At 37.6% G+C, this 25,248-nt stretch overlaps 1 protein-coding gene across 1 annotated transcript in view; it reads right to left on the bottom strand.

The window, feature by feature from the left end:
* The window catches only part of LOC131950327 (transient receptor potential cation channel subfamily A member 1), a 42,375-nt gene extending 17,425 nt beyond the window's left edge, over nucleotides 1-24,950 (bottom strand). The window contains exons 1-6 of the mRNA XM_059312433.1: nucleotides 24,907-24,950; nucleotides 15,136-15,764; nucleotides 6,782-6,938; nucleotides 2,187-2,362; nucleotides 887-991; nucleotides 124-232 (exon numbers count right to left, since the gene is read on the bottom strand). Of these exons, the coding sequence (XP_059168416.1) occupies nucleotides 124-232; nucleotides 887-991; nucleotides 2,187-2,362; nucleotides 6,782-6,938; nucleotides 15,136-15,654 (1,066 nt within the window). The 5' untranslated portion in view covers nucleotides 15,655-15,764; nucleotides 24,907-24,950. The remainder of the gene's footprint in view (nucleotides 1-123; nucleotides 233-886; nucleotides 992-2,186; nucleotides 2,363-6,781; nucleotides 6,939-15,135; nucleotides 15,765-24,906) is intronic.
* Between the last annotated feature and the right edge of the window lie 298 nt (nucleotides 24,951-25,248).

Raw genomic sequence — 25,248 nt, 5'->3', positions numbered from 1 at the left:
GATGTTTGCATCTAGACAAGTACTCACACAATGATGTTAACATCTAGACATGTACTCACACAAAGATGTTAACATCTATAAATGTACTCACACAATGATGTTAACATCTAGACATGTACTCACATTGTTCTATGATGGCCTCCATAGCACTGGCCGCAGCACATTTGGCCGCCATGTGGATGGGGTAGTACCCAAAGTCGCACTTAGCACACGGTTTACCCCCTTTCTCCATCTGTTACAGACAAAATTATAGAGTCAATTACCTCCCCTTGTCCACATATTAGAGACGAAGTTTTAGAATCAAATTTTTCTTTGGTTATCTGAGATAGCAAAACAAAGACCAACATCTTATATTTTACTTTGTACTTCTGTATACTAGTATGGTTTTTACTGTCTACTATAGTAAACGAAACATACGATTTTAAGAAACTTTTTGTGTAAGTTCGTGCAATCAGTAAAACTTGCCGAAAATAAAAACTAGAAAATTCATTATACGTACTACCGCAGTGTGTAGATATACAACAAAATTCGGGGCTCAATCTTTTAAAAATGAGCGCCGGTATAAAATCTGGATTCGTAGTTCAACTCTCATTATATCATTATTTACCACAACAAAAATATTATTTGATATCCGTGCAAATCACACAGTGCCTTATACAAAACCAAGTTTCGAAGTTTGTGAATCTATAACACTGACTTAAATAAACCTTACCATAATCTTCAAGTTCCGAAGTTTGTGAATCTATGACACTGACTTAAATAAACCTTACCATAATCTTCAAGTTCCGAAGTTTGTCAATCTATGACACTGACTTAAATAAACCTTACCATAATCTTCAAGTTCAGAAGTTTGTCAATCTATAACACTGACTTAAATAAACCTTACCATAATCTTCATGGCCTCTCCGTTGTCTTTGGCAGCGGCGTAGTGCAGGGCCGTCATCCCAGACTCACCCCGACTGTTGGGGTCAACGCCATTGTCCAGCAGGGCCTGGAATAGACAGACATAGAACTGACTAGTTGGTAGAGAAGCTTATCTATGACGTTGTCATTTATGGATGTTTTTCCTGGTAGTCTTTGATGGCTTAGAATTAGACCGTGCAGTTAACGTATGGAAACTAGAGGGTTGGCATTTTTCTGACCCCCCCCCCCTCCACTCAGATTTGTATAGGGCAGAAAATTGTCCAAATACCACTGGAAATAGACATAATGCTGTCTGATGGAAATAGACATAATGCTATCTGATGGAAATAGACATAATGCTGTCTGATGGAAATAGACATAATGCTGTCTGATGGAAATAGACATAATGCTATCTGATGGAAATAGATATACTGCCCATCTGATGGAAATAGACATACTGCTGTCTGATTAGGTTATGTGGATTAAGCTGGGAGATTAAGGAAAAATTAGATTTGGTTGAGAATTGTATTCAGTGAATATAGATCAAGCGAAAAGTAAGTGAATTAATCTAGAGAAAAATGAATTCAGCTGGGAAGATTTTCATGCAAGGGTTGTAACAAGAAAGAAGACACGATTTTATTGTCTTATGTTTCAACACACAAAGTCTGACACAACTAAACAATTAGAACTACACAAAAGAACAACCAAAGTCACTAGACCATGACAATTAGAACTACACAAGAGAACTACAAACACTAAAAGTCACCAGACCATGACAATTAGAACTACACAAGAGAACTACAAACACTAAAAGTCACCAGACCATGACAATTAGAACTACACAAGAGAACTACAAACACTAAAAGTCACCAGACCATGACAATTAGAACTACACAAGAGAACTACAAACACTAAAAGTCACCAGACCATGACAATTAGAACTACACAAGAGAACTACAAACACTAAAAGTCACCAGACCATGACAATTAGAACTACACAAGAGAACTACAAACACTAAAAGTCACCAGACCATGACAATTAGAACTACACAAGAGAACTACAAACACTAAAAGTCACCAGACCATGACAATTAGAACTACACAAGAGAACTACAAACACTAAAAGTCACCAGACCATGACAATTAGAACTACACAAGAGAACTACAAACACTAAAAGTCACCAGACCATGACAATTAGAACTACACAAGAGAACTACAAACACTAAAAGTCACCAGACCATGACAATTAGATCTACACAAGAGAACCAACAAACACACAGACCTTGACAACATCCAGGTTCGGTAACTCCGCCGCCACATGTATGGGCATCATGTGCTGCATGTTCTTGATGCTGGTGTCTGCGCCATTTTTGATCAACAAGTCCACAATTTTGTCGAACCCAGCCAGGACCGCCAGATGTAGACATGTGTTGCCTTGGTTGTCAACAACGTCCAGCTCTAGAATACAAACATAGTTACCTCCCGTTACAACTGAGTTACCTCCCATTAAAACTGAGTTACCTCCCATTAAAAAATGAGTTACCTCCCATTGCAAATATAGTTACCTCCCATTACAAACTGAGTTACCTCCCATTACAAACATAGTTACCTCCCATTACAAACTGAGTTACCTCCCATTACAAACATAGTTACTTCCCATTACAAACTGAGTTACCTCCCATTACAAACTGAGATACCTCCCATTACAAACTGAGTTACCTCCCATTACAAACTGAGATACCTCCCATTACAAACTGAGATACCTCCCATTACAAACTGAGATACCTCCCATTACAAACTGAGATACCTCCCATTACAAACTGAGATACCTCCCATTACAAACTGAGATACCGTCCATGACAAACAATATTACATTATAAACATAAATTAATTTCCTTAACATTGTCCTAGATATAACACAAGCAAAAAATATTATACTAACACAATTTTAATGCTTTATAAATAAGAAAGAAAACAATCTTTCTGTAGTAAAAACGTTGGTCTATTATAGCAAAATATTTGTGTTATTGCCTTATTTTTAGTGCATTTAAAAGCTTGGTGTTATAAAGGTTTTTATCAGGGGCGGAACTACAGTGCCGCCAGACCCCGCAATGCGGGGGGGCCCAGACCAATTGGGGGCCCAAAAATCATGGCTAAATTATTTTTAAAAAAATAAAAAAATTAGGTGGAGGTCGAGTTATCTTTCTTCTACAGTTACAAACAAACACGATAGTCGGCAAACGTCTTTGAGAATAATGCACTGACTATAGCTCGAGAGACCGCCAGACATATAGACAACTTCAAAGACGAAGCATCTGAAATTTGACTGTGCCGGTACGCTTTGAAATCGGGCTGGGGAAATGTTGCGGCGAGGCGACTATCCTGGTCTTCTAGACGACCGGAAAAAGTCGGCACTATTGATGTAGATGTTTATCGGCGCTTTCTTGTCCCCTTCCCTTCCCAACTCTCTCCCCCCCCCCTCCCCCCTACCCCTCACTTCTACCCCTCACCACACCCTTACTCTTACAATAAGATGTAATGCATAGATTAACGAACCGTCTATGAACTGTAAACTGACCACTTCTGCACATTTTGTTAAAGACACTAGTCAGTAGTTGTTCATTTACCTGATGAACAGGGGCGGAACTACAGTCCCGCCAAACCCCGCAATGCGCGGGGGGGGGGGGGGGGAAGGCCGTTTAGGGGCCCACGGCTGACCAAAAAAATTTTTTTTTTTAATTTTGAATTTAATTTTTGCCTTAATATTTGGTTTGTAAAAGAAAAACACTGTAGCTGCGGTACGATTATCTTTATTTTACAGTCACTATACCACGCTCTTCCGCAAAAGATAAAATTCATTACACAAACTACAGTGTAAAATATAAGCAACTCTTCAAATTTTGAATGACTTCTTTGACTCGTTGCCCCCCCCCCTCCCCTCCCTTTGATAGCTAAATAGAGGACACGTAACTGTTTGACCGATCCTCCAAAGTATACTGTGGCGGATGGGGCAGGGGATGGGGACCAAAAAGGGGGTTAAAAAATTGTCGACAAATTCTTTACATATTTAAAACAGTTATTTATAGTTGTATTTTTTAACCATCGTCAAGGCCGAGTTCTATTTCCCTACAATCAAACACACGCTGTCGCCGGCAAAATTCTTTTTTAAAAAACAACAAAGTCCATAGCACGAAAAGCCGCTACATATGAAGTGGGCTTTCAATACTTTCATGATGCGCGGTTCATAATTGCGGCATTGGTAGGGGACCCGAAATCCATTGTACATTTTTCAATGTTAATATGTGTTTGTGATAGTGGTTGAATTTGTATCCTGTACTATCTTGTATCGTACAAATAATTTTAAAAAAATAATATAATACTAGAAACTTCAGTTTTATATACGTTTACTTGTTTTTGATTTTACAAGAAATATAGTAAACTTTTAAGGCCTATACTTCAAATTATCTCCCCTGAGTAAGTTTTACAATGGGCGATGCTGGCGTACATAGATCAAGGCGTTTTGTTGTCCCTTTCAAGTTTTTTCCCGAGCCGACCCCTATCCCATCCCTCTTTCTCAACCTCACAAGTATCGAGGAGATAAATGTATCGTTTATGAACTACTTCCTAACCGTACGATTCACCACTTCAGCACATTTTGTCAGACACTAGACAGCACTAGATCTAGTCAACACATATTAATTTACTTTCATAGTATTAGGCACATCTAATTCACAAAACAGGGCAGGTAAGATTATTTTTTATATAATTATTTAGAAATTAATTAGAACGTTTAGAATTAATTGAACATTATTAATAGTCATTCAGGTGTGGGTGTGTGAGCGTTTGGCTTTTTGTTAATCCCCCCCTCCCCTAAATCAGAAGGTTATCCAACGCGTGACCTGGCCACATACAGTTGTACATGTGAAAAACATTTTTCTCTCTATTATTATTATGCATTACTGCATCATTCACCCAATCGCCATGAAAACTTGGGAAGCTGTTGAGTACAGCCCCGCAAAGGTTTCTGTCATAGGCCTAACATTTGTACATATTTGAGTGGGGACTCCTAACGGAAATATGTGATTTAGCGCCCCGTGATCCTGCATAAGCGGATGAGGTTACTACTTGAATACAACTGCCGTCAGTGTCATCCTGAGCGCATCACATATGAGCAAGTTGGCCCCCACAGACAGTCGTTTAAAAGTTCCCACAACACTAGGAATAAGTCTCGCTACTACACTCGATGACTAAATCTAATTAGGTCTCGCACCAATGTTTCTTCCAGGGTAGACTGTTTTCGGGGGAGGGGAGGGGGGGGGAGCTCTGCCGGAAGAAACAATGTGTCACACCCATCACCCGTGCAGTAATGTAACCGGTAGCTCCAAGAGCCCCGTGACTCCCCTGACACCTGGGCCGTCGCCGAGGGATTTACAGCATGCCTTGGCGTGTCTAGTTGGTAGTGTGGACAAACCCACGCCCTAAGATCCAAGAAATGAACTGCCGACATTGTTAACATTTAATTCAACTTCTGGAAATCAGGGCACACAGTTAGTAACGTTTTGATGAAAGCCTCAGTTTGGTGTGTTGGACTAGATTGAGAAAGGGGCCAGCTCGTGTGTTGGAAAACCTCTGATTTATTCGTGTACCAGATGGAATTTTTTTTAAATTGGGAGCGAACCTTGTTTTATATATATATATATATATATATATATATATATATATATATATATATATATATATATATATATATATATATATATATATATATATATATAGGGGCCCAAAAAAATTCTTCGGGGGGGGGGGGGGGGGGCTTTTTTTCTAGTTCCGCCACTGATACACATGACATGTTGTTGTGATTAGATTTAATTGAATTTTTTTTTTTCAAAACCCGATCAGGCCAGAAATGAGTATCCTATGTTCGTATTGTGTGTTTATATATATATATATATATATATATATATATATATATATATATATATATATATATATATATATATATATATATATATATATATATGGGGGGCCCAAAAAAATTTTTTGCGGGGTGGCCCATTTTTTCTAGTTCCGCCACTGGTTTTTATACTTGTTTTACCCTCCAATTTTTTAGTCACTATATGTTACAAAATACCGTCGGTATTCAAGTTTAAAAAAAAAACAATCACATTTTTGAAAAAAAATTCCGTTTGTTCGCAATAGTTTGAATTTTATAATAGCTGCCTTTTTAAAAAATTATTTTGCGCGCTGCGCGACCACTCCTTCCCTCTTCCCACCATCATCAACAACAGCAACAACATAGCCAAAGTTTAATTCCTTATTGAATAGTGCTTCTTAGAACCTGAATAATTCATCAACAAGTGAGTACCTTCAATGCTACAGTGCTATCAATTTGAGAAAGTATTAATTTTCTTGAGGTAGGAATAAAATCGGGATAAGTTAAAAGTTGGACATAAATTGTTGATGTTTTAGTATTGATGATACTAAGCGTTGCATATGATACGTTGATATTGAAAGTTGAGGGTGGTAAGTTTTGTATGTTGATGTTGGTAGTTAGTGACACTAATTTAAAAGAGTTTACAGTGTCAGAAATAGTTAGTCACATTCACAAACTTTCATGATTGGTTTAACTGTTGCAGCTCCACTGAACTCCCACCTGGGTTAAGCTCCAAAAGTTTAACAACTCACCTGGGTTTAGCTCCAACAGTTAAACAACTCACCTGGGTTAAGCTCCAACAGTTGAGCAACTCACCTGGGTTAAGCTCCAACAGTTAAACAACTCACCTGGGTTAAGCTCCAACAGTTGAGCAACTCACCTGGGTTAAGCTCCAACAGTTGAGCAACTCACCTGGGTTAAGCTCCAACAGTTAAACAACTCACCTGGGTTAAGCTCCAACAACACCTCCACGACGTTCACGTGACCTTTGAAGGCCGCCAGATGTAGCGCCGTCTGCCCCTGATTGTTCCTGGCGTACAGACGGGTGGGGTCCGTCTTGATGATCCGGGCAACTTCCTTGGCGTTTCCATTCTGTGCGCACTGGGGGCAGGGGAAACAAAAAGTCTTAGTTTACAGTGACTCTAGAGAGTGGACTTTTAAAAAACAAATAGGAATTAATATGCGGGCAACCACTTTGACGTTTTCATTCTGTGCGCAATGGGGGCACTAAAATTAAACAACTGAGCTTAGAGAGTAAACGTTTTGATTTTCTAAACAGTCAAGCCATGCTTTGAATGTACATGGAAGAGATCGTTAACAGCTGTTATGCAATAAGATGGGAATTATTACAAAATACACGTGGAAACTTAACGGTATAGAGGATCGTCATCTTGGGACAGTGATGGTTCCACAATACGAAGATATTCCTCACTAAAACAAGAATCAAGAAACATGTAAGAGAAGGCAAAACATCCAACCCTGTCTGTCAGGTGCTTTTTTTTGGCAAAGGGAGAGGGGAATACGATTTATTCTACTTAGTAAGGTTTACAGTTTCATTTTTTAACCTAAAAGGGACGACACACAAATATTGTTTATGGTATTGGTTTTCACAAAATCTGAGAAGGCCTGAATCTGCAGGGGTAGTGACGTCATTGTCGACTTGAAAACATCTGATTAAGACCACGTGGTACACGGGGTAGGATGGAGTATTCGAGTACTGACATCATGTCAACATTCAGAGATGTACTCACACTCTTCATTATGTATGCTGACATGATGTTAACATCAGTATTTATGATCGCATTATGATGTTATCATCACTATGTATGCTGACATTATGATGTTATCATCACTATGTATGCTCCCATAATGTTGTGAATCTCCCTATATCAACGACTAACTTTGGCAGCATTATTTTTTTATTCCCTGAGTCAGTTGGACACAGTAAACACACATGAGACAACACTGACATGCCCGAAAAACAGCAAGGGTACTTTAGCTGTTTACAATCAGATCGATCAAGTCACGTGATAAGCAATCGCTCACCTCATAGTATATTCCTTGTGTAGTTGCCGTAATTTAACCAAGCGCGCGAATAAAATATTCATCACGACTGTACTTTTCTACTAAGTAATGTCGACACAAATTAAAAACATTGCTAGTCTTAATAGTTTTAAAATTTACTAACAGGTATACAAAACTAAAAAATAATAATATTTTATCTCTATTTAAAACAATACAAGGGACTTTGGGCACATTTGTTTAAATATTTCTTCTTTTGATGTGTAATTTTTTAAAACCAATTTGATTTTTTTTTAGCTAGAACTAAATGTCATAGAAATAGTAAATTACTACTAGATGACACTTTCTCATGTCTGGTCTGATATGTGTATTTGTGACCGTATGGCAGTGCCTGTATGTTTGTGACTGTATGTTTATATGTACACTAAGTTAAGGAAACACACGTCACAGTAATATAGTCCCTATCTCATAACTACAGGGTTACTGTCCATGACCGAAGCACTTGCTCACACAAAGGTCAACACACAAAGGTCAACACACAAAGGTCAACACACAAAGGTCAACACACTAACACCAACCAACCGGAAAAAGGTCTTTAAACAAGAGCACGGGGCTCCCAGCCCTCGGTTTCTCGAACAAACTCAGCCCCTCGTCGTGCACGACATGAGCCACACAGTTCTGGAACCGGGTCAGTCTCGGTGACCCGTCCGGCAGACTGGTGAAGTCAGAGACCAGGATTTTTCTGGAACTTGACCTCTGGCGACTGGCTCGCGAGGAAAACATTTCCTTCAGAGATGTCAACATGGCGGAACTTCTAGAAACTTCCATCCATCGCGTGCACGTTAGTTAAAGTTAAATAGCAGGAAAACACACAAGTTATCTGTTGCGAACCACACACACACACAATATATATATATATATATATATATATATATATATATATATATATATATATATATATATATATATAGCTGATCTCGAAGTAAATATTACAAACAAGGTCCACCTGAAGTATTTATCAATCTGGAACTAAAGTTGAAATACACCAGCACTAAAAAATAACCCTACTTTCACTACCAAAACAACACAAATCAAAACTACTTTCACCAACAACACTAATTAAAGCTACTTTAACTTTCACCAACAACACTAATTAAAACTACTTTACCACCACCACAACACTAATTAAAACTACTTTAACTACCACCACAACACTAATTAAAACTACTTTAACTACCACCACAACACTAATTAATACTACGTTCACAAGAATTATCAACACTAATTAATACTACTTTCAATACCAACACCAATTAAAACTAATTTAACTACTACCACAACACTAATTAAAACTACTTTAACTACCACCACAACACTAATTAATACTACGATCACTACCTACACTAATTAAAACTACTTTCACTACCACCACAACACTAATTAATACTACTTTACCACCACAACACTAATTAATACTACGTTGACTACCTACACTAATTAAAACTACGATCACTACCTACACTAATTAAAACTACTTTCACTGGCGGATGAACACATAGCCACACAACAGACCGACTGTTCACAGATCAATTAACACCACCCAATAACAATATTCACCCGAAGGTCCCGGATGCAGAAATATGCAAAGCCATTGTTTGTGTCCGGCCCATGGTACTAGCTTGGTAATCTAGAAAAGTGGGCGGTATCGATTTCTATGGTATATACATAATAAGTATCGATATGCATTTTTTTTTTAAATGTGGATTCTATTTAAATTTAAAGAAACCGTTCAAAATTAAGCTTGGCTATTGAAATAAATACGAAATACAAGGTGTGATTAGGATTCGATCTGGCAATGTAACGTAGCGTAGTCGACACCAAGTCCTACAACCCCGCCCATTTCCGTTGATGCCGAATGAAAAGGGGCGGCAGAAAAAAATTCCTATTACATCTCGAGTTTACGGTCAACATTAGCAGACGATTCATGAAACGCTGGTGTATCATCCTGTGTCAACAGATTGCACATTCCCGCTTGAATGTTTGAGGATTATCACGTGACTCGAGTTGTTTTCACGTACGTGACATTGGAGTTATCCCCGTCATCACGGGATCATTTTGTTTTAACTTTTCAGATCTGATGTCCGTCCACTCTGTTTGCCAACAACTGAAATCAGTGCGAAAGTTAAAACCCGAAGCTATTAAATGTGTGCATCTAATTATCTGGTAACCGGCGTATATATATATATATATATATATATATATATATATATAATATATACATATTTATATATATGTGTGTATATATGTATATCTGTATATCAGTATATGTATATATGTATATATGTATATATGTATATATGTATATATGTATATATGTATATATGTATATATGTATATATGTATATATGTATATATGTATATATGTATATATGTATATATGTATATATGTATATATGTATATATGTATATATGTATATATGTATATATGTATATATGTATATATGTATATATGTATATATGTATATATGTATATATGTATATATGTATATATGTATATATGTATATATGTATATATGTATATATGTATATATGTATATATGTATATATGTATATATGTATATATGTATATATATATATATATATATATATATATATATATATATATATATATATATATATATATATATATATATATATATATATATGTATATATGTATATATGTATATATGTATATATGTATATATGTATATATGTATATATGTATATATGTATATATGTATATATGTATATATATATATATATATATATATATATATATATATATATATATATATATATATATATATATATATATATATATATGTATATATATATATATATATATATATATATATATATATATATATATATATATATATATATATATATATATATATAATAAATGGCATCCGTTTCAGTGGGATCGATAACAAGTTTTCTCATACACAAAGACTGGAATAAACGCAATAACCTCTTGGCAATAGTTGCCCATAACACGTAAACAAAATCATGAAATCATCAGCGGTGATCGGGTCAACTCGCCCTGCCTCCCCCCTCCCCCAGACGGATGCCATTAACTTCATTAACTTAACATCTGACTGTTGTCATCATGACGGCCCGTCAAATGGCCAGGTCTAAAAGTCCATCCAGGTGAAATATTGATGAGGCGGGTCAACGAGAAACGACATTAATTAATACCATAATTAATACCACAAGGTCGGGCATTAGTGGTGGATGAACGTGGGAGGGGGGGGGTGTACGGAAACTGATGGGTCGTGGATAAAGACATTTGTAGATGAATATTGGGGTTATTTTGATACAGGTACGGAGTGGCCTAGCGGTAAAGCTCTAGCGCTGCTACCTGTTCGAATCCGTGTAAAAGAGCTAGTAGAAATTGCCGAGTCCACCCAGCTCTGATGGATACCTAACTCGCGTTAGGGAAGCAAAGGCGGCGGGGCATAGTGCTGGCCACATAATCCGAGGTGTTTAAAACAGATGAACTCTCCTTCATCTGCCCCATGTGTCTCGGACACCGACTAGTGAAGGGAATGATGATTTCGTCACAAAGACTAAGGGAAGGACATTTGTAAATTAGATTTTTTATTAATTTACCTTAATTATATTTTATCGTATAGGCCTAGTCTTATTCAAACAAGTTCTTATTAGCATAGTTCAATTTTCAAGGTTTCAATTATTCTAAAGATTCTCAGTGCAACACACAATCTTTTAATTGAAGACGATGTGATTTGCAACTAGATTAATGACAGTTTACTCTTACATCCTAGGCTGACTCGTCACTCACCACTTACCACTTAACACTCCTCGTATAGTTTGAACACGCCCCTGGGGTATAGTTTAGACACGCCCCTGAGGTATAGTTTGGACACGCCCCTGGGGTATAGTTTAGACACGCCCCTGAGGTATAGTTTGGACACGCCCCTAGGGTATAGTTTGGACTCGCCCCTGGGGTATAGTTTGGTTTATAGAAATTTAGACTAGACCCCCCCCCCTTATTCCCATAGACATCCATACACATCACTGTACCAGCGTATACAATAGTATACATCCACAATCCTACATCGATCCACCCAAATTTCCCGCACATACAAACGATCACGTTGATTACTAGCTTGTTTCATCAGCTGGAGGTTTTGTCCCACGTTTGGTTTAAACATGTCCAAATATTCACGCGACAGTCCCTCTGTTTTTACAAGCTTTTATTTAACTCGTCAGTCTGTCGTCAGTCTGTCTAGACCGAAACGCAGGAGTGAAAATTCGGACACTTCTACTTGACCGATACGATTGACAGTTGGCACGTGGGTCATGACATGAAGACAATGCAATCTGAAATTAAATTTGACTTAATAGGATGCCTAATTAATTTTTTATGAATTAATTAAAATTTGGACCGAATTAGTAGGCATGTCTTCCAACCACACCAAACGCGTCATCACCTTCAATAGCTGCGCCATCACGTTCGATGGCTGCATTAAAAAACCATTGCGCGCCTACTGAACGTGATGTTCAGTAGGCGCGCAATGGTTTTTAGTCATGTAACTCTATTGTAAATAAAACATGTAAAGTACTGAAAAAAAATTTCATAAAAAACGTTTTAATAACAAGCTTTTATGTAATAATGCACTAAAAAGTAGAAAATAAATTATAGACTACTATTTAAATAACTAGAAAGAAAAGCGTGGGTGTCTTCCTAAACATTAGTAAAGGTATCCAATAGATACTAAAGTGACCCACGCTTTTCTTTCTAGTTATTTAAATAGTAGTCTATAATTTATTTTCTACTTTTTAGTGCATTATTACATAAAAGCTTGTTATTAAAACGTTTTTTATGAAATTTTTTTAGTAGTCTCGTTACAGTTATTCAAAAACAGGCAGTGGCTATGGAATATATGCTACGACCTTAAAGTATCTAATTACGCTACATCACGTGATCAGCTGATTGATTTAAAAACGTTAAACACTGTACAAAATCAAATTGGTGTTCGAAGTTGATCGATCTCTAAATACAGTGTATTATGTACTAGTCCCGCTGTACCACGTCCATTGTTCCTCGTCTTATGGAGTCGAATAGCTGTAGATCTTTTCACAATACGGCTCTAGTGATTGAGACAGATAGGCCTGAGGAACAAGACGAATCATCTCCCTTGGTGAACTATCTGTAGGGTTGTCGTTCATAAATGGAAGAGCTCGATAGTCCGAATACAATTGATAGACAGGTGACCTTAGTCCGACATAGTCCTACATACAAGATTCCTACTAATCATGGAGATATACAATATGACAGTTTATATAACTTATTCGTTAATTAATATACGTTTTTGTATAAAATTGTATTCAGGTTTAAAAACAGACTGGAAATTATACCTCATTTTTGTTTTGCAAAAAGATGTAGTACCGAAACGAAACAAAATTGTCCTCAGCGGTAATGGTAATGTTACACTTCTTTGCAAAACAGAAGTTGAGAATGCAATGTACAGGCTTATGGAGGGAGATGGGGAGATGGAGAGAGGAGGGAAAATGTAGGGAAAGGCATTGAGTTGAGTCACACATCTGTCACGGAGTAAGATGTCATCCGTCTCTATGTCACGTTTTTTAAAACCATTTTACCTCCCCTCCCCTTCGTAACACAAATCGTCACAAAAATCCGAAGCCCTTACTGCCTAGGAGTTTGACGTCATTTATGGACAACCCCTAAGTGTTGGAATCTTTATCAACAGCGCTCGTAGAATAAAATGTTAGTTTTGTACTGTGTGTTTATGAACACAGTGTAACGCTGTACAATTAGCGCCAACGAGGAAAAAAATATAATTTTATACTCAACAGTTTTAAACCTACCAACATAATAAAAGCACACAAACATATTTCAACCCTAAACAGATCTGCAAATAATAGTCTCATTTTGACGTGAGCTGTGGCCAGAACAAAGTTCAACACCTGCGCTTTGCACCATGTATGACAGACATGCCACACTGCACTTAACCAACAAGTCTGACAAATCTAACCAGGGCTGTTGGTCAGCCATCTGTCCACGGTCATGTATTGTTGGTCATTTCTACACAACAACATAACGACACAGTATTAAAAAAAACACAAGGAAAATATAAGATAATTGGGTGAAAGTAGGAGTGGGACCTACATTAAATAAAGAGATAAATTAGATGGGACCTACCCCTACCGTAAGTAGCGAGATAAACTAGACGGAACCAACCTTTAAAAAGTGAGATAAACTAGACGGGACCAACCTTTAAAAAGTGAGATAAACTAGACGGAACCAACCTTTAAAAAGTGAGATAAACTAGACGGAACCAACCTTTAAAAAGTGAGATAAACTAGACGGGACCTAAATAGCGAAATAAACTAGACTGGACCTACCTTAAAAAAGTGAGATAAACTAGACGTGACCTAAAGTGAGATAAACTAGACGGGACCTACCTTAAGTAGCGAGATAAACTAGACGGGACCTACCTTAAGTAGCGAGATAAACTAGACGGAACCTAAAGTGAGATAAACTAGACGTGACCTACCATAAGTAGCGAGATAAACTAGACGTGACCTACCTTAAGTAGCGAGATAAACTAGACGGGACCTACCTTAAGTAGCGAGATAAACTAGACGGGACCTACCTTAAGTAGCGAGATAAACTAGACGGGACCTACCTTAAGTAGCGAGATAAACTAGACGGGACCTACCTTAAGTAGCGAGATAAACTAGACGGGACCTACCTTAAGTAGCGAGATAAACTAGACGTGACCTAAAGTGAGATAAACTAGACGGGACCTAAAGTGAGATAAACTAGACGGGACCTAAAGTAAGATAAACTAGACGGGACCTAAAGTAAGATAAACTAGACGTGACCTAAAGTGAGATAAACTAGACGTGACCTAAAGTGAGATAAACTAGACGTGACCTAAAGTGAGATAAACTAGACGTGACCTAAAGTGAGATAAACTAGACGTGACCTAAAGTGAGATAAACTAGACGTGACCTAAAGTGAGATAAACTAGACGTGACCTAAAGTGAGATAAACTAGACGACCTAAAGTGAGATAAACTAGACTTGACCTAAAGTGAGATAAACTAGACGTGACCTAAAGTGAGATAAACTAGACGTGACCTAAAGTGAGATAAACTAGACGTGACCTAAAGTGAGATAAACTAGACGGGGCCTACCTTAAGTAGCGAGATAAACTAGACGTGACCTAAAGTGAGATAGACCTACCTTGAAGATCCTGTTCGGGCTATCAGCTATGTAGCAGACGGGCCCAAACTCGAGGTCGTCTGTTATCAGAGAATCCCCCGGCTCAGACGTTTCGCTTTTACTCTTGGCCATTGTCCGCCATTTTCCCAAACTCCTGATCTTCGTCATCAAGTTCGCTTTGTTTTTCGCTGGCTGTCTGGCGTTGGACGACTCCAACATGGACATTGTCTCTAGTGACGCCTTCCCGTGGGGGGTGCTCAGCCCCACAACCACGTCCGACAGCGTCCTCTTGTTCGGGGTTCGAACCCCGGCCTGGTGTATGACGTCACGTTTGATCTGGTTTGACTTGGGCGTCGGCTCGGATTTGTTGGATATGATGGATATGGCGTCGGATGCGGAGCGGTGTCCGACGCCCCTGGGGTCGCCGTACCATGACTCCGACACGGGGGTGTAGGAGCCCAGGGAGGGGCGTTTGTTCTCAAGACTGTGCGCCCCGTCGTCTCCCAAGGCTATCTGCTTCTTCAGGGGACGTTTGTCCATCGTGTGTGACGCCCGTGTTGGTCTCGAGAAAGTTTAGCGTTAAACTTTGACTAAGTTAAACTACTACACAGATTTCAACACGATAGTAAGTTATAATTTAAAAAGTGACTCTACAGAGATAAGGATGAAAATACTGCACTCATTTGGCTGAACATAGAATTAACATTTCAAAGCACTAGATCGGTTAATTGCACTTTAATTAAAACGGACATGGGGAAACATGTAAACAGGGTGGAACCACTGCAAGCAAATAAAATATTTATAAAACAGTTAACTCCCCTCCGCGGTAGAAAATATTTAAAACGAGGCTTGTGCATGCGCAGAAGGATAGCTAAAAAAGCTTTCCTGTTTTATTTTGAATCGTGACGCGAAACGAAATTTGGCTATAGTTATAACATAAGGTATTTAAAATGTATTACAATTGTTTTTATTTTTAAATTGGTACTCAATTTAAAAGCTATATATTTCTAAAAAATAACAAAAATATTTCAGTACTAGATCTAATTGCCCCAAGAATAAATTGTACCCTAGCAAATTATTGTTAAAAAACACAAATGATCTAAATGTACAAACATGCAAACAGTTCCAGAAACAATTAATCTCGAGGCTGCTTTAACACGCGACGAATGAGGACAAACGTTGACACGGATGGGTCTATGTTTACCCTGACGTAGACAATCCAAACTGTGACGTAGAACACAACAACCCCCAGCAGAAAGCACCACAATCTAAACACAAATCGTCCCCACAGTGTGATCCACACTCACAATTGAAGTAATTTGAACCTGTAGACTCGACACACTGGATATCGTATGTACAAGTAAATGATAGGATCGATTCTAGTATCGAAAAACAAACTTTTGAATAGCGTAAAAGGCGATATTCAAATCTATCTAAACGACATTTTATTCACAACAGGAGAGCGATAAAAATGGAATTTCTAACTCTGGTGGTTCTACAAAAGTGTTCAAACAGCCATAAACACGATTCTTGTATAAATAGTAATCGATACCGACCGTTCACTGCGAAGAACTAATAGCACTAAACACTTGAATTCAGCGGACGTCAACAACAGTGCAGTTCTTTTTCAAAATAAAGATAGCACTTTTTAAAATATTCTGCTTCGTTAAAACGAAAAATTTAAGCGCGATTATCAAGAATTACTGTGCGTAGAAATATGAAGTATCACATTAATTGTAAGACTTCTACTCGGTGTGGTAAATAAATTCCACTGGACTAGTCAGCAATGATATGTACGTCTCCAAATTATTGAGGGTTTTACAGCAAAGGTTATAAATGGGACATCACGTGATCGGTGCACGTCACATCCGGGCATTGAATTTGACCAATCAAACAAGAGCTCGGCTGATAGCCAGCGCCGATACGTCGCGCCACAAGGCCAGACAACTTAACCAAATAACCAAATAACCACAGACCTCTAATTTTTGTGCCGCAGCAAATAGCCAGTCCACTTAACCAAATAGCCAGTCCACTTAACCAAATAACCAAATAACCAAATAACCAAATAACCAAATAACCAAATAACCAAATAACCAAATAACCAAATAACCAAATAACCAAATAACCAAATAACCAAATAACCAAATAACCAAATAACCAAATAACCAAATAACCAAATAACCAAATAACCAAATAACCAAATAACCAAATAACCAAATAACCAAATAACCAAATAACCAAATAACCAAATAACCAAATAACCAAGTAACCACAGACTTTGGTTTTTGTGTCGCGGCAAATAACCAGTCCACTTAACCAAATAACCAAATAACCACAGACCTCTAATTTTTGTGCCGCAGCAAATAACCAGTCCACTTAACCAAATAACCAAATAACCACAGACCTCTAATTTTTGTGCCGCAGCAAATAACCAGTCCACTTAACCAGGTAACCACAGACTTTGGTTTTTGTGCAGCGGCAAATAGCCAGTCCACTTAACCAAATAACCAAATAACCACAGACCTCTAATTTTTGTGCCGCAGCAAATAATCAGTCCACTTAACCAAATAACCAAATAACCACAGACCTCTAATTTTTGTGCCGCAGCAAATAACCAGTCCACTTAACCAAATAACCAAATAACCACAGACCTCTAATTTTTGTGCCGCAGCAAATAACCAGTCCACTTAACCAAATAACCAAGTAACCACAGACCTTTGGTTTTTGTGCCGCAGCAAATAGCCAGTCCATTTAACCTAATAACTAAATAACCGCAGACTTCTAAAAAAAATTTAGCCTCGGCACGTGGCCGATTCACTTAACCACTTAACCAAAATTTATTTTTTTGACGATTTTTAACAATTAATCTAAGAAATTAAAAATAAATAAAAACTACTTTAAAATATATTTTCTGAAAACGAAAAGTTCACATGCTCTGATTGTATTCTTATTAAAACAAGCTTCGTATGAATATATATCTTAATAACGGAAGTACGACAACAAACTTCAAGGTTATCATATAGGCCTCATGATTTCCCAAGTTATGTTTGGTACTCCAAAAGAGCTGAGTCCAGTACTGCTCCTAAATATGTGCTCTAAACTCCGCCTTGTAATGAAAACACTCCCAATCTCGCGAGATGAACAGTGAATGAGGCTTTCAGAGATAATTTTTTTTGGGACCTTCATTGAATTGTAGGGTCATCTTGTTTTTACTGGTCCAACATTTTGAGAAACATTCTGATACATGTTCTTGACAAAAGTAAACACTAGACCAAGTATGAAACGGTCAAACCTCAGCAAGTATGAAACGACCAAACACCATCAAGTATGAAACAAACATTACCATCTATGAAAGAGCAAACACCACGAAGTATGAAACGGTCAAACACTACCAAGTATGATACGGACAAATATCATCAAGTATGAAACGGACAAATATCACCAAGTATGATACGGACAAATATCTTCAAGTATGAAACACGCAAATATCATCAAGTATGAAACGGAAAAAAATGACGGTCTATCAGCTTGTTAAAATTTTCGGCAACAATCATTGCACTGCACATCCTAGCAGTTCTATGTTCAAACTGATAATCAACGATTTAATAACTAGAAAAGCTAACGACAAATGACACAGAATAAATCTGTAAGACTATCTGAGACATATCACAGGATCGGTTCCACCTCAGACGGCAGTTATCTCCTCCTAGTTGTGATATATGGAAGTTATATGTTGTATAGAGCTGTAGGCTGAATATGTGCTGGAGCAATACACAAACGTATGATTTTAAAACGCATCTTTTTCGAGTTGTTACATTTTATGTGAGCCACCTCGACGCACATAATTAATGGTACAAGCAATATGTTAATTTAAACCATTCGGTGAGGATCTGGTTTACATGAACTTCAACAGATCAGTGACTCTAAGATTCTAAAGAACAATCAGATTCAATGGTTGATCTATGATTAACATAACAAAAACCAGTTGGTACTTAACAATATCTTTACATAAAATATAATCAACTCGTAAATGGCTACTTTATGACATCTTTACAAAAAATCAAAACAGTTGGTGTCAATGGCCACTTTATGATGTCTTTACAAAAATAAAATCAGTTCGTCAATTGCTACTTTATGATATCTTTACAAAAAATCAAATCAGTTGGCGTCAATTGCTACTTTATAATATCTTTACAAAAATAAAATCAATTAGTCAATTGCTACTTTATGATATCTTTACAAAAAAATCAAATCAGTTGGTGTCAATGGCTACTTTATGATATCTCTTAAAAAATGACTTTATGGCGATGAACATGAACCGTTAATTCATCGTTGACAGGGGTAAAGGTCACAGCGATGCCAGCCACGTTTGATAAGAATCTGGCCAGTTTTATGTCTTGTTTGCCAGTTAATATTGACCAAGCCATTTGGTCGGGAAGTTGCCGGCCAAAAATTATCATTGATTGCTGGTGCTATTTGACCACAATCGTTTGCTAATACGCGGGGCATCATCTCGTGGAAGATTTCGCTTCACGCTGAGTTTGATAGCTGGTACAGATTTAATATATGATACAAAATTGATAACTGATTCATTTTTTTATATTCTGATACAAATTTGATATCCGATAGAAATTTTGTATCTGATACAAATTTAATGCAAATTTGATATTTGACACTGAACATGATTTTTAAAAGTCTTGTCAAGAAACTTTAGTAGACATTGTAATAAATAATATGCCTCGCCGAATAACTCGTAAATACCACTAATAACCGTTCGCAGACAAAAGTCTTAAAAAGAATATTACATCAGTCAAATGTCGAACAAAGCACTTTACAGAAGCCAAGAGTCCTACAAAGAATATCATATCAGGCGAAAATCTTACAGAGAACTTGATATGAGACCAAAGTCTTAGAAAGAATATTGTCTTATGCCGCATTAGCCGGACATGTCTTAAATTTGTTTCGTTTAAAATGAAATTTAAATTGAAGTTATTTATGTACAGAGTTTGAATAGAAATTCTATAAAGCCAAAACCCCTGGGGATAGGATCTGTAAACTTGTCTGTTTCTTAATGTGGTTGGGTTATCTTCAGATGTGTTGAAGTGGCTGGTGAATGTGGTATCTGTATCTGTATCTGGATTAGTGCAGTCCACTATCCACACTAGTCGGTGGTAATCACTTGGATATCACGTGACATGCGTGTAACCCAAGGTCAAGGCTACCAGGTGCGGCACTATTCTTAGATCGTTTTGAATAAATGAACCGTTTTACAACTTTACGATTAATGGAATGACGTGGCGAAATCTACTGGGTTCCATGACTCGGCGTTTTTTGTCATGTTTAGATTTGGAGTCAAATGCAAGATATCAACTAATGTTGCTGGCGTCTGATGCAAGAATTTGGTTTATTTTGGTTTCTGATGCAAGAGTTGATAAGTTATTTTTTTGGAAGTCTGATGCAAGATTTCGTTTGTTAATTTGACGTCTGATGCAAGATTTAGTTTATTATTTTGGCGTTTGATGCAAGATCGGAAGTTGCAAGAAACATATGACGCGTGTTTAAAATAAAGGGTTAAATTTGTAAATTTTGAGCCCATTATGATTGCAGACATAAAAGGAAAACACTTCTTTTACTATTGCAATTTCTTTTACAAATGTGCCAGGTGCAGTGTTTTAAACTGTACGGGTGTGTGACTTACACGTGAGCGATGTGGGGGATTGAAGTGTGTGGTGGTGGGGTGGTAGTGTTTATTCGGAATGGGGTAGTTTCTGCAACACAGATTCGAAAAATAAGAGTTAGGCGTTTACTACATTCAGCTTCAATTGAAATTACATGCATTGAAATTACATTTACATAAATAATTGGACAATCTAGCCGTGCACTAGTGAAGTCCACTAATAAGGAGGTTAAAAAGATTTGTCTGAAATTTTTTTTCTAGATAAAGCTTGTAACACGCGAATAAATGAAACGTTACTTAACTGTCGGACAATGGCGGAGGGTAATGACACGAGTTCTGTCCCATGAGACCCGATCGTGAAAACAGGGATGACAACTCGATAACTTCTGATCACGATTGATTAATTAATTGGCTGACGTCACACTGTCACGGTGTTACTAATGGACGAATGTTCTAGAAATTTTTTGAACACAAAAGATAGAGCGAGGTTGGTACCCATTAAGTGTTATCATGGCGAGTGAAACATGGAGGGGAGGGAGGGGTAGGAGAGATCAAAGCTAGAGATAATGTAATAATGAGTTAAGTGTGTGTTGACTTAACAGTGAGTACTCACGTCCAGAGATAGGGTGATGTTGTTTGATGAGCTAGGACAGACGGGGAGGGGGGGGGTTGGAATGGTGGGGAGAAAAGGTTGGTAATGTTGCTGTGATACTTGGTAATGCTGTTGTTGTTGGTTATGTTGATGTGACAGTAGATAATGTTGTTTTGGTTGTTAATGTTGCTGAGGTTGGGGGTGGTTGATGCTGCCTAGAAAGGTAGCTGATGTTGCATATGTTTTCTTGAAATGCCTGGCTATGGTGGTAGAAGTGGTCTGGTGTGGGAAGGCGGGGATAGTGTTTGTCTGGCAGAGATGACATACGTTTAGTGATAAATTTTAAAAATTAAAACGTCGGTTGTTTAAAGAGTAATACTGATCAACCTGTTACAAAGATAAAAATATACTTATTGAAACATTTGTTACACTCTGATACTTTCTAAATAAGATTTACGTTGCATTGTTGGCATATGAATATTGTTTTGTTTAAAATGTAATACTTCATAATGTGGGTGCGTGTTTTTTTTTTTTTGGTGGTTGTGTTTTTTTTCTCTTGACAACCGCTATTTCAAAATGAATGTAGTTTTTAAAGCAACTCAAACGATACACCATTAGAAGCTGACAAGAAACAATACACAAAGCGTTTTGTTTGAAGATGGAAGTGGACATATGTGTTTGGTTGAATCCTGGAATTTTCTGGCTCAACGGTTCTATAGACACAGGTCAGTGATCGTCATGCATGGATGACCAGGCTACTCCAGGGAACAATTGTTCTGAGATTAGACTTGACCTACTTGTCTTAATCACGTGATCAGCTACTAACAAAAGTACAGAGGTACCCACATAAAGTGTAGTTGACGACACAGAATCAGTGGGAAAACTCAGTCGAAAATTCACGAAACTGCTCACGAATTGGCGTTGCGTTGTACTCATTTTGTGAACATTACCGTTTGCTTTTCTTTAAAACAAAAATAATAAGCTGACGATTACTACTTGGTCTAATAAACTGAGTTTAATTTTCAAGTTTCGTTTTAACATTTAAACACAGATTGAGAAGAAGAATTCGTCTAACTAGCTGAGAGTTAACGGAACGTTAAAGTTTTTGTTACAGCGTGTTTTGGTATGAAGCGTGGAGCCCCGACAAGTTGTTGGGGACGGTGTGGTCGGGTGGTAGAGCAAAGAATGCTGACTCCAAGAGCCCCGAATTCGGACCCCGAGCAGAAGAAGAGCTAGTTAGCAGGAAACAGAAACTGATCTAGGCGAGAAAACTTGGGTGGGTGCAAATTCAGCATCAAAGCAGGCTGAAATCGGAGTCAAGGGGCAATATGGCGCATAACATTTTGACACGCAATACCTAGTTGTATTGGACCAAATTCTCTCCAATGTTACAATTGAGAATGAAGAAGTAGACAGCAGGTTGTTAAATAAATGAGATAGGCAGAGGTTACATTTCAGGTGTTGGGGGGGGGGGGGGGTGTTAGGGGAGATCAGTGTGCAAGATACCGGTCTTTCACATCAAAAGTTTTTATTTTCACCATGAACTTGCTACAAGACTTGTTTATCCACCCTTTATTTAATCAATTACATTCTTACGCCTTACGAGAAGTGGCGTCAAAAAAAAAAAACAACCCAGAAACTCAAAATGTATGTCTTTGTTCACAAGAAAATGTTTAAGGACTAGCATTAGAAAAAATGATGATTTCAAATAATATTGATTAATTTAAAGACAATCGTTTTAGTTTCATTACTGAATCAAGGGCATTAAAGCAAGATGATATAAAAAACTTGACAAAAATGAGTTATCTCCGTTGGCTGATATGAAAAAAAAAAGCTAATTCCTGACTTTTCTCCAAAACTGAGAAACGACAAATGTCGTCAGCTGTTAGCCGCGTGCTGCTACTGTAGGGCGACGTCACGACACTCGTGGTCAATCTAACCTTGAGCCATTACTGTGGCGTCACTATGTAACTGAGTGTGTCAACTCCCCTCCCCCTCCAACAATTTATCATTTTCGATTTGGTGTCACCGCTATCCCCCAATTGTTTTAATATTTTAACTCGATAAAACATTGTATTGACGGTAAATTTTGTTTCTCGGGTTGGTACCCCTCCCCTCCAACGGTATACTGTCATCCTGTACGACATCGACCCCCCCCCCCCTCCACAGGTCATTTAGCAGGTTGTTCCTGCACCATGACGTCATCGCTAGAGCTCACGTATGCTGTGCTGATGCAACCAGCTACAACAAACCGCCGCTTATAACCAGAGTCTGACGAAATCTACCAGATATGGTGTCATGTTTGTGGTAGCGTTCAACAATTTGATGATAAGGGGATTGGTAAAGTAAATAAAACGAACGCCCCTTCCGCCCCCCCCCCCCCCCATCCCAGAAAGATGCTTGAAAGAAACGCTGGTTCTCGTCTTGCTTTAGAATTTTATCAACACCAATGTATAGCTTTTATATTTAATCACATTGGGGCAGGATAATTTGCTTGAGGAATTTGCTTTAAAAACTATTTCAATTGATCAAAAAAATTTCAAATAGGACTCAAACAAATTGTAAGCAGCAATAAAATTTGCAAATAAAAGTAAAGAACATGAAGTAGTAAAAACGTATGTAGCAGAACAAATTGATGTAGCAGTAAACAGTCCTTAGCAGAAAAATTAGTATGGAGTAAACACTTAAGTAATAGTAAAAACTTTTTGTAATTTAAAAAAACGCGTGTAATCGTAAAAACTTTTTATAATTGTAAAAACTGTAATTGTAAAAACTGTAATTGTAAAAACGTGTGTAATCGTAAAAAACGTGAAAAAAACGTGTGTAAGTTTAAAAACTTGTGTAATGTAAATACTTGTGTGGCCAGTTGTAAAAATGTATGTAATACAATCATTCATTTGTGGAAGTAACCATCTGTACTTATCAGCTAGCCTGCAAGATTTACCTTGCAGAAAAATTAGTTGTAATATTTACCAAAAAAAGAAAGTTAAATATACACCAGCACGTTTTCAGTCACGTTTAAACGTCTCAATGCACCACCTACAGGGTTCTTAAGTAGGTATACCACGCATCACTGAACACACACTACGACGAGATTCCTTTCATTGAATATCTGGTCACGCATGGTGCTTTAATTAGCAGCATTGGGTGGTAACATGTGAAACAACAACAGACTTTTGTGGTAACATCCAGGTGGAATAAACAATGGAAAAACTGAGTAGCACCATAACACAGGGATAACACACCCAATAACACCATAACACAGGGATAACACACTTAATAACACCATAAACATGGGATAGCACACTCACTAAAACCATAACACAGTCCAAACACGACACAGTATCACTGCTGCGCTACATTAGGACAGCACCGCTATAAGAACACACCAACACACCACACCCGGCATTATTCCATCCAGCTAGGTCAAGCAACAAATACACACGTGTGTATAAATGACCATGAAAACAGTCTCCTTATTGTAGGAAGTTTTTCCGCGCAGACGATCAAGAAATAAACTTACATATTGTTGACATATTTTTTAAACACCAGCAAGCTTTGCCTGCCTGATAAGCCGACCGTGGTTAAAGGGAAATCCTACTCTAATGTCCCGGTGACAATCTTATTCCCGATCTAAGCTACTACAGGCAGGTAGGTGGGGGTGGGGGGACATTTTTCCCATGCAGCTGTCAAGGCGGATGTGTTGATCTAGTACAATTATGGGATATGTCGTGTGTAAATATAAACACACTCGAGACAGAGATTTGCAAGGGCTTTATGAATTGGTTCCATTACAGACAGTTTAGTATTCATAATGTAAAGGTGTCTGCCTATTATGACAATCTGTATTGATTTTGTAGCTTTA

This window comes from Physella acuta, unplaced genomic scaffold, assembly GCF_028476545.2.
Source record: "Physella acuta isolate Inbredline_101_S28 unplaced genomic scaffold, ASM2847654v3 ptg000753l, whole genome shotgun sequence".
Taxonomy (NCBI): domain Eukaryota; kingdom Metazoa; phylum Mollusca; class Gastropoda; family Physidae; genus Physella; species Physella acuta.
This window is presented reverse-complemented; position numbering and strand designations above follow the sequence as displayed.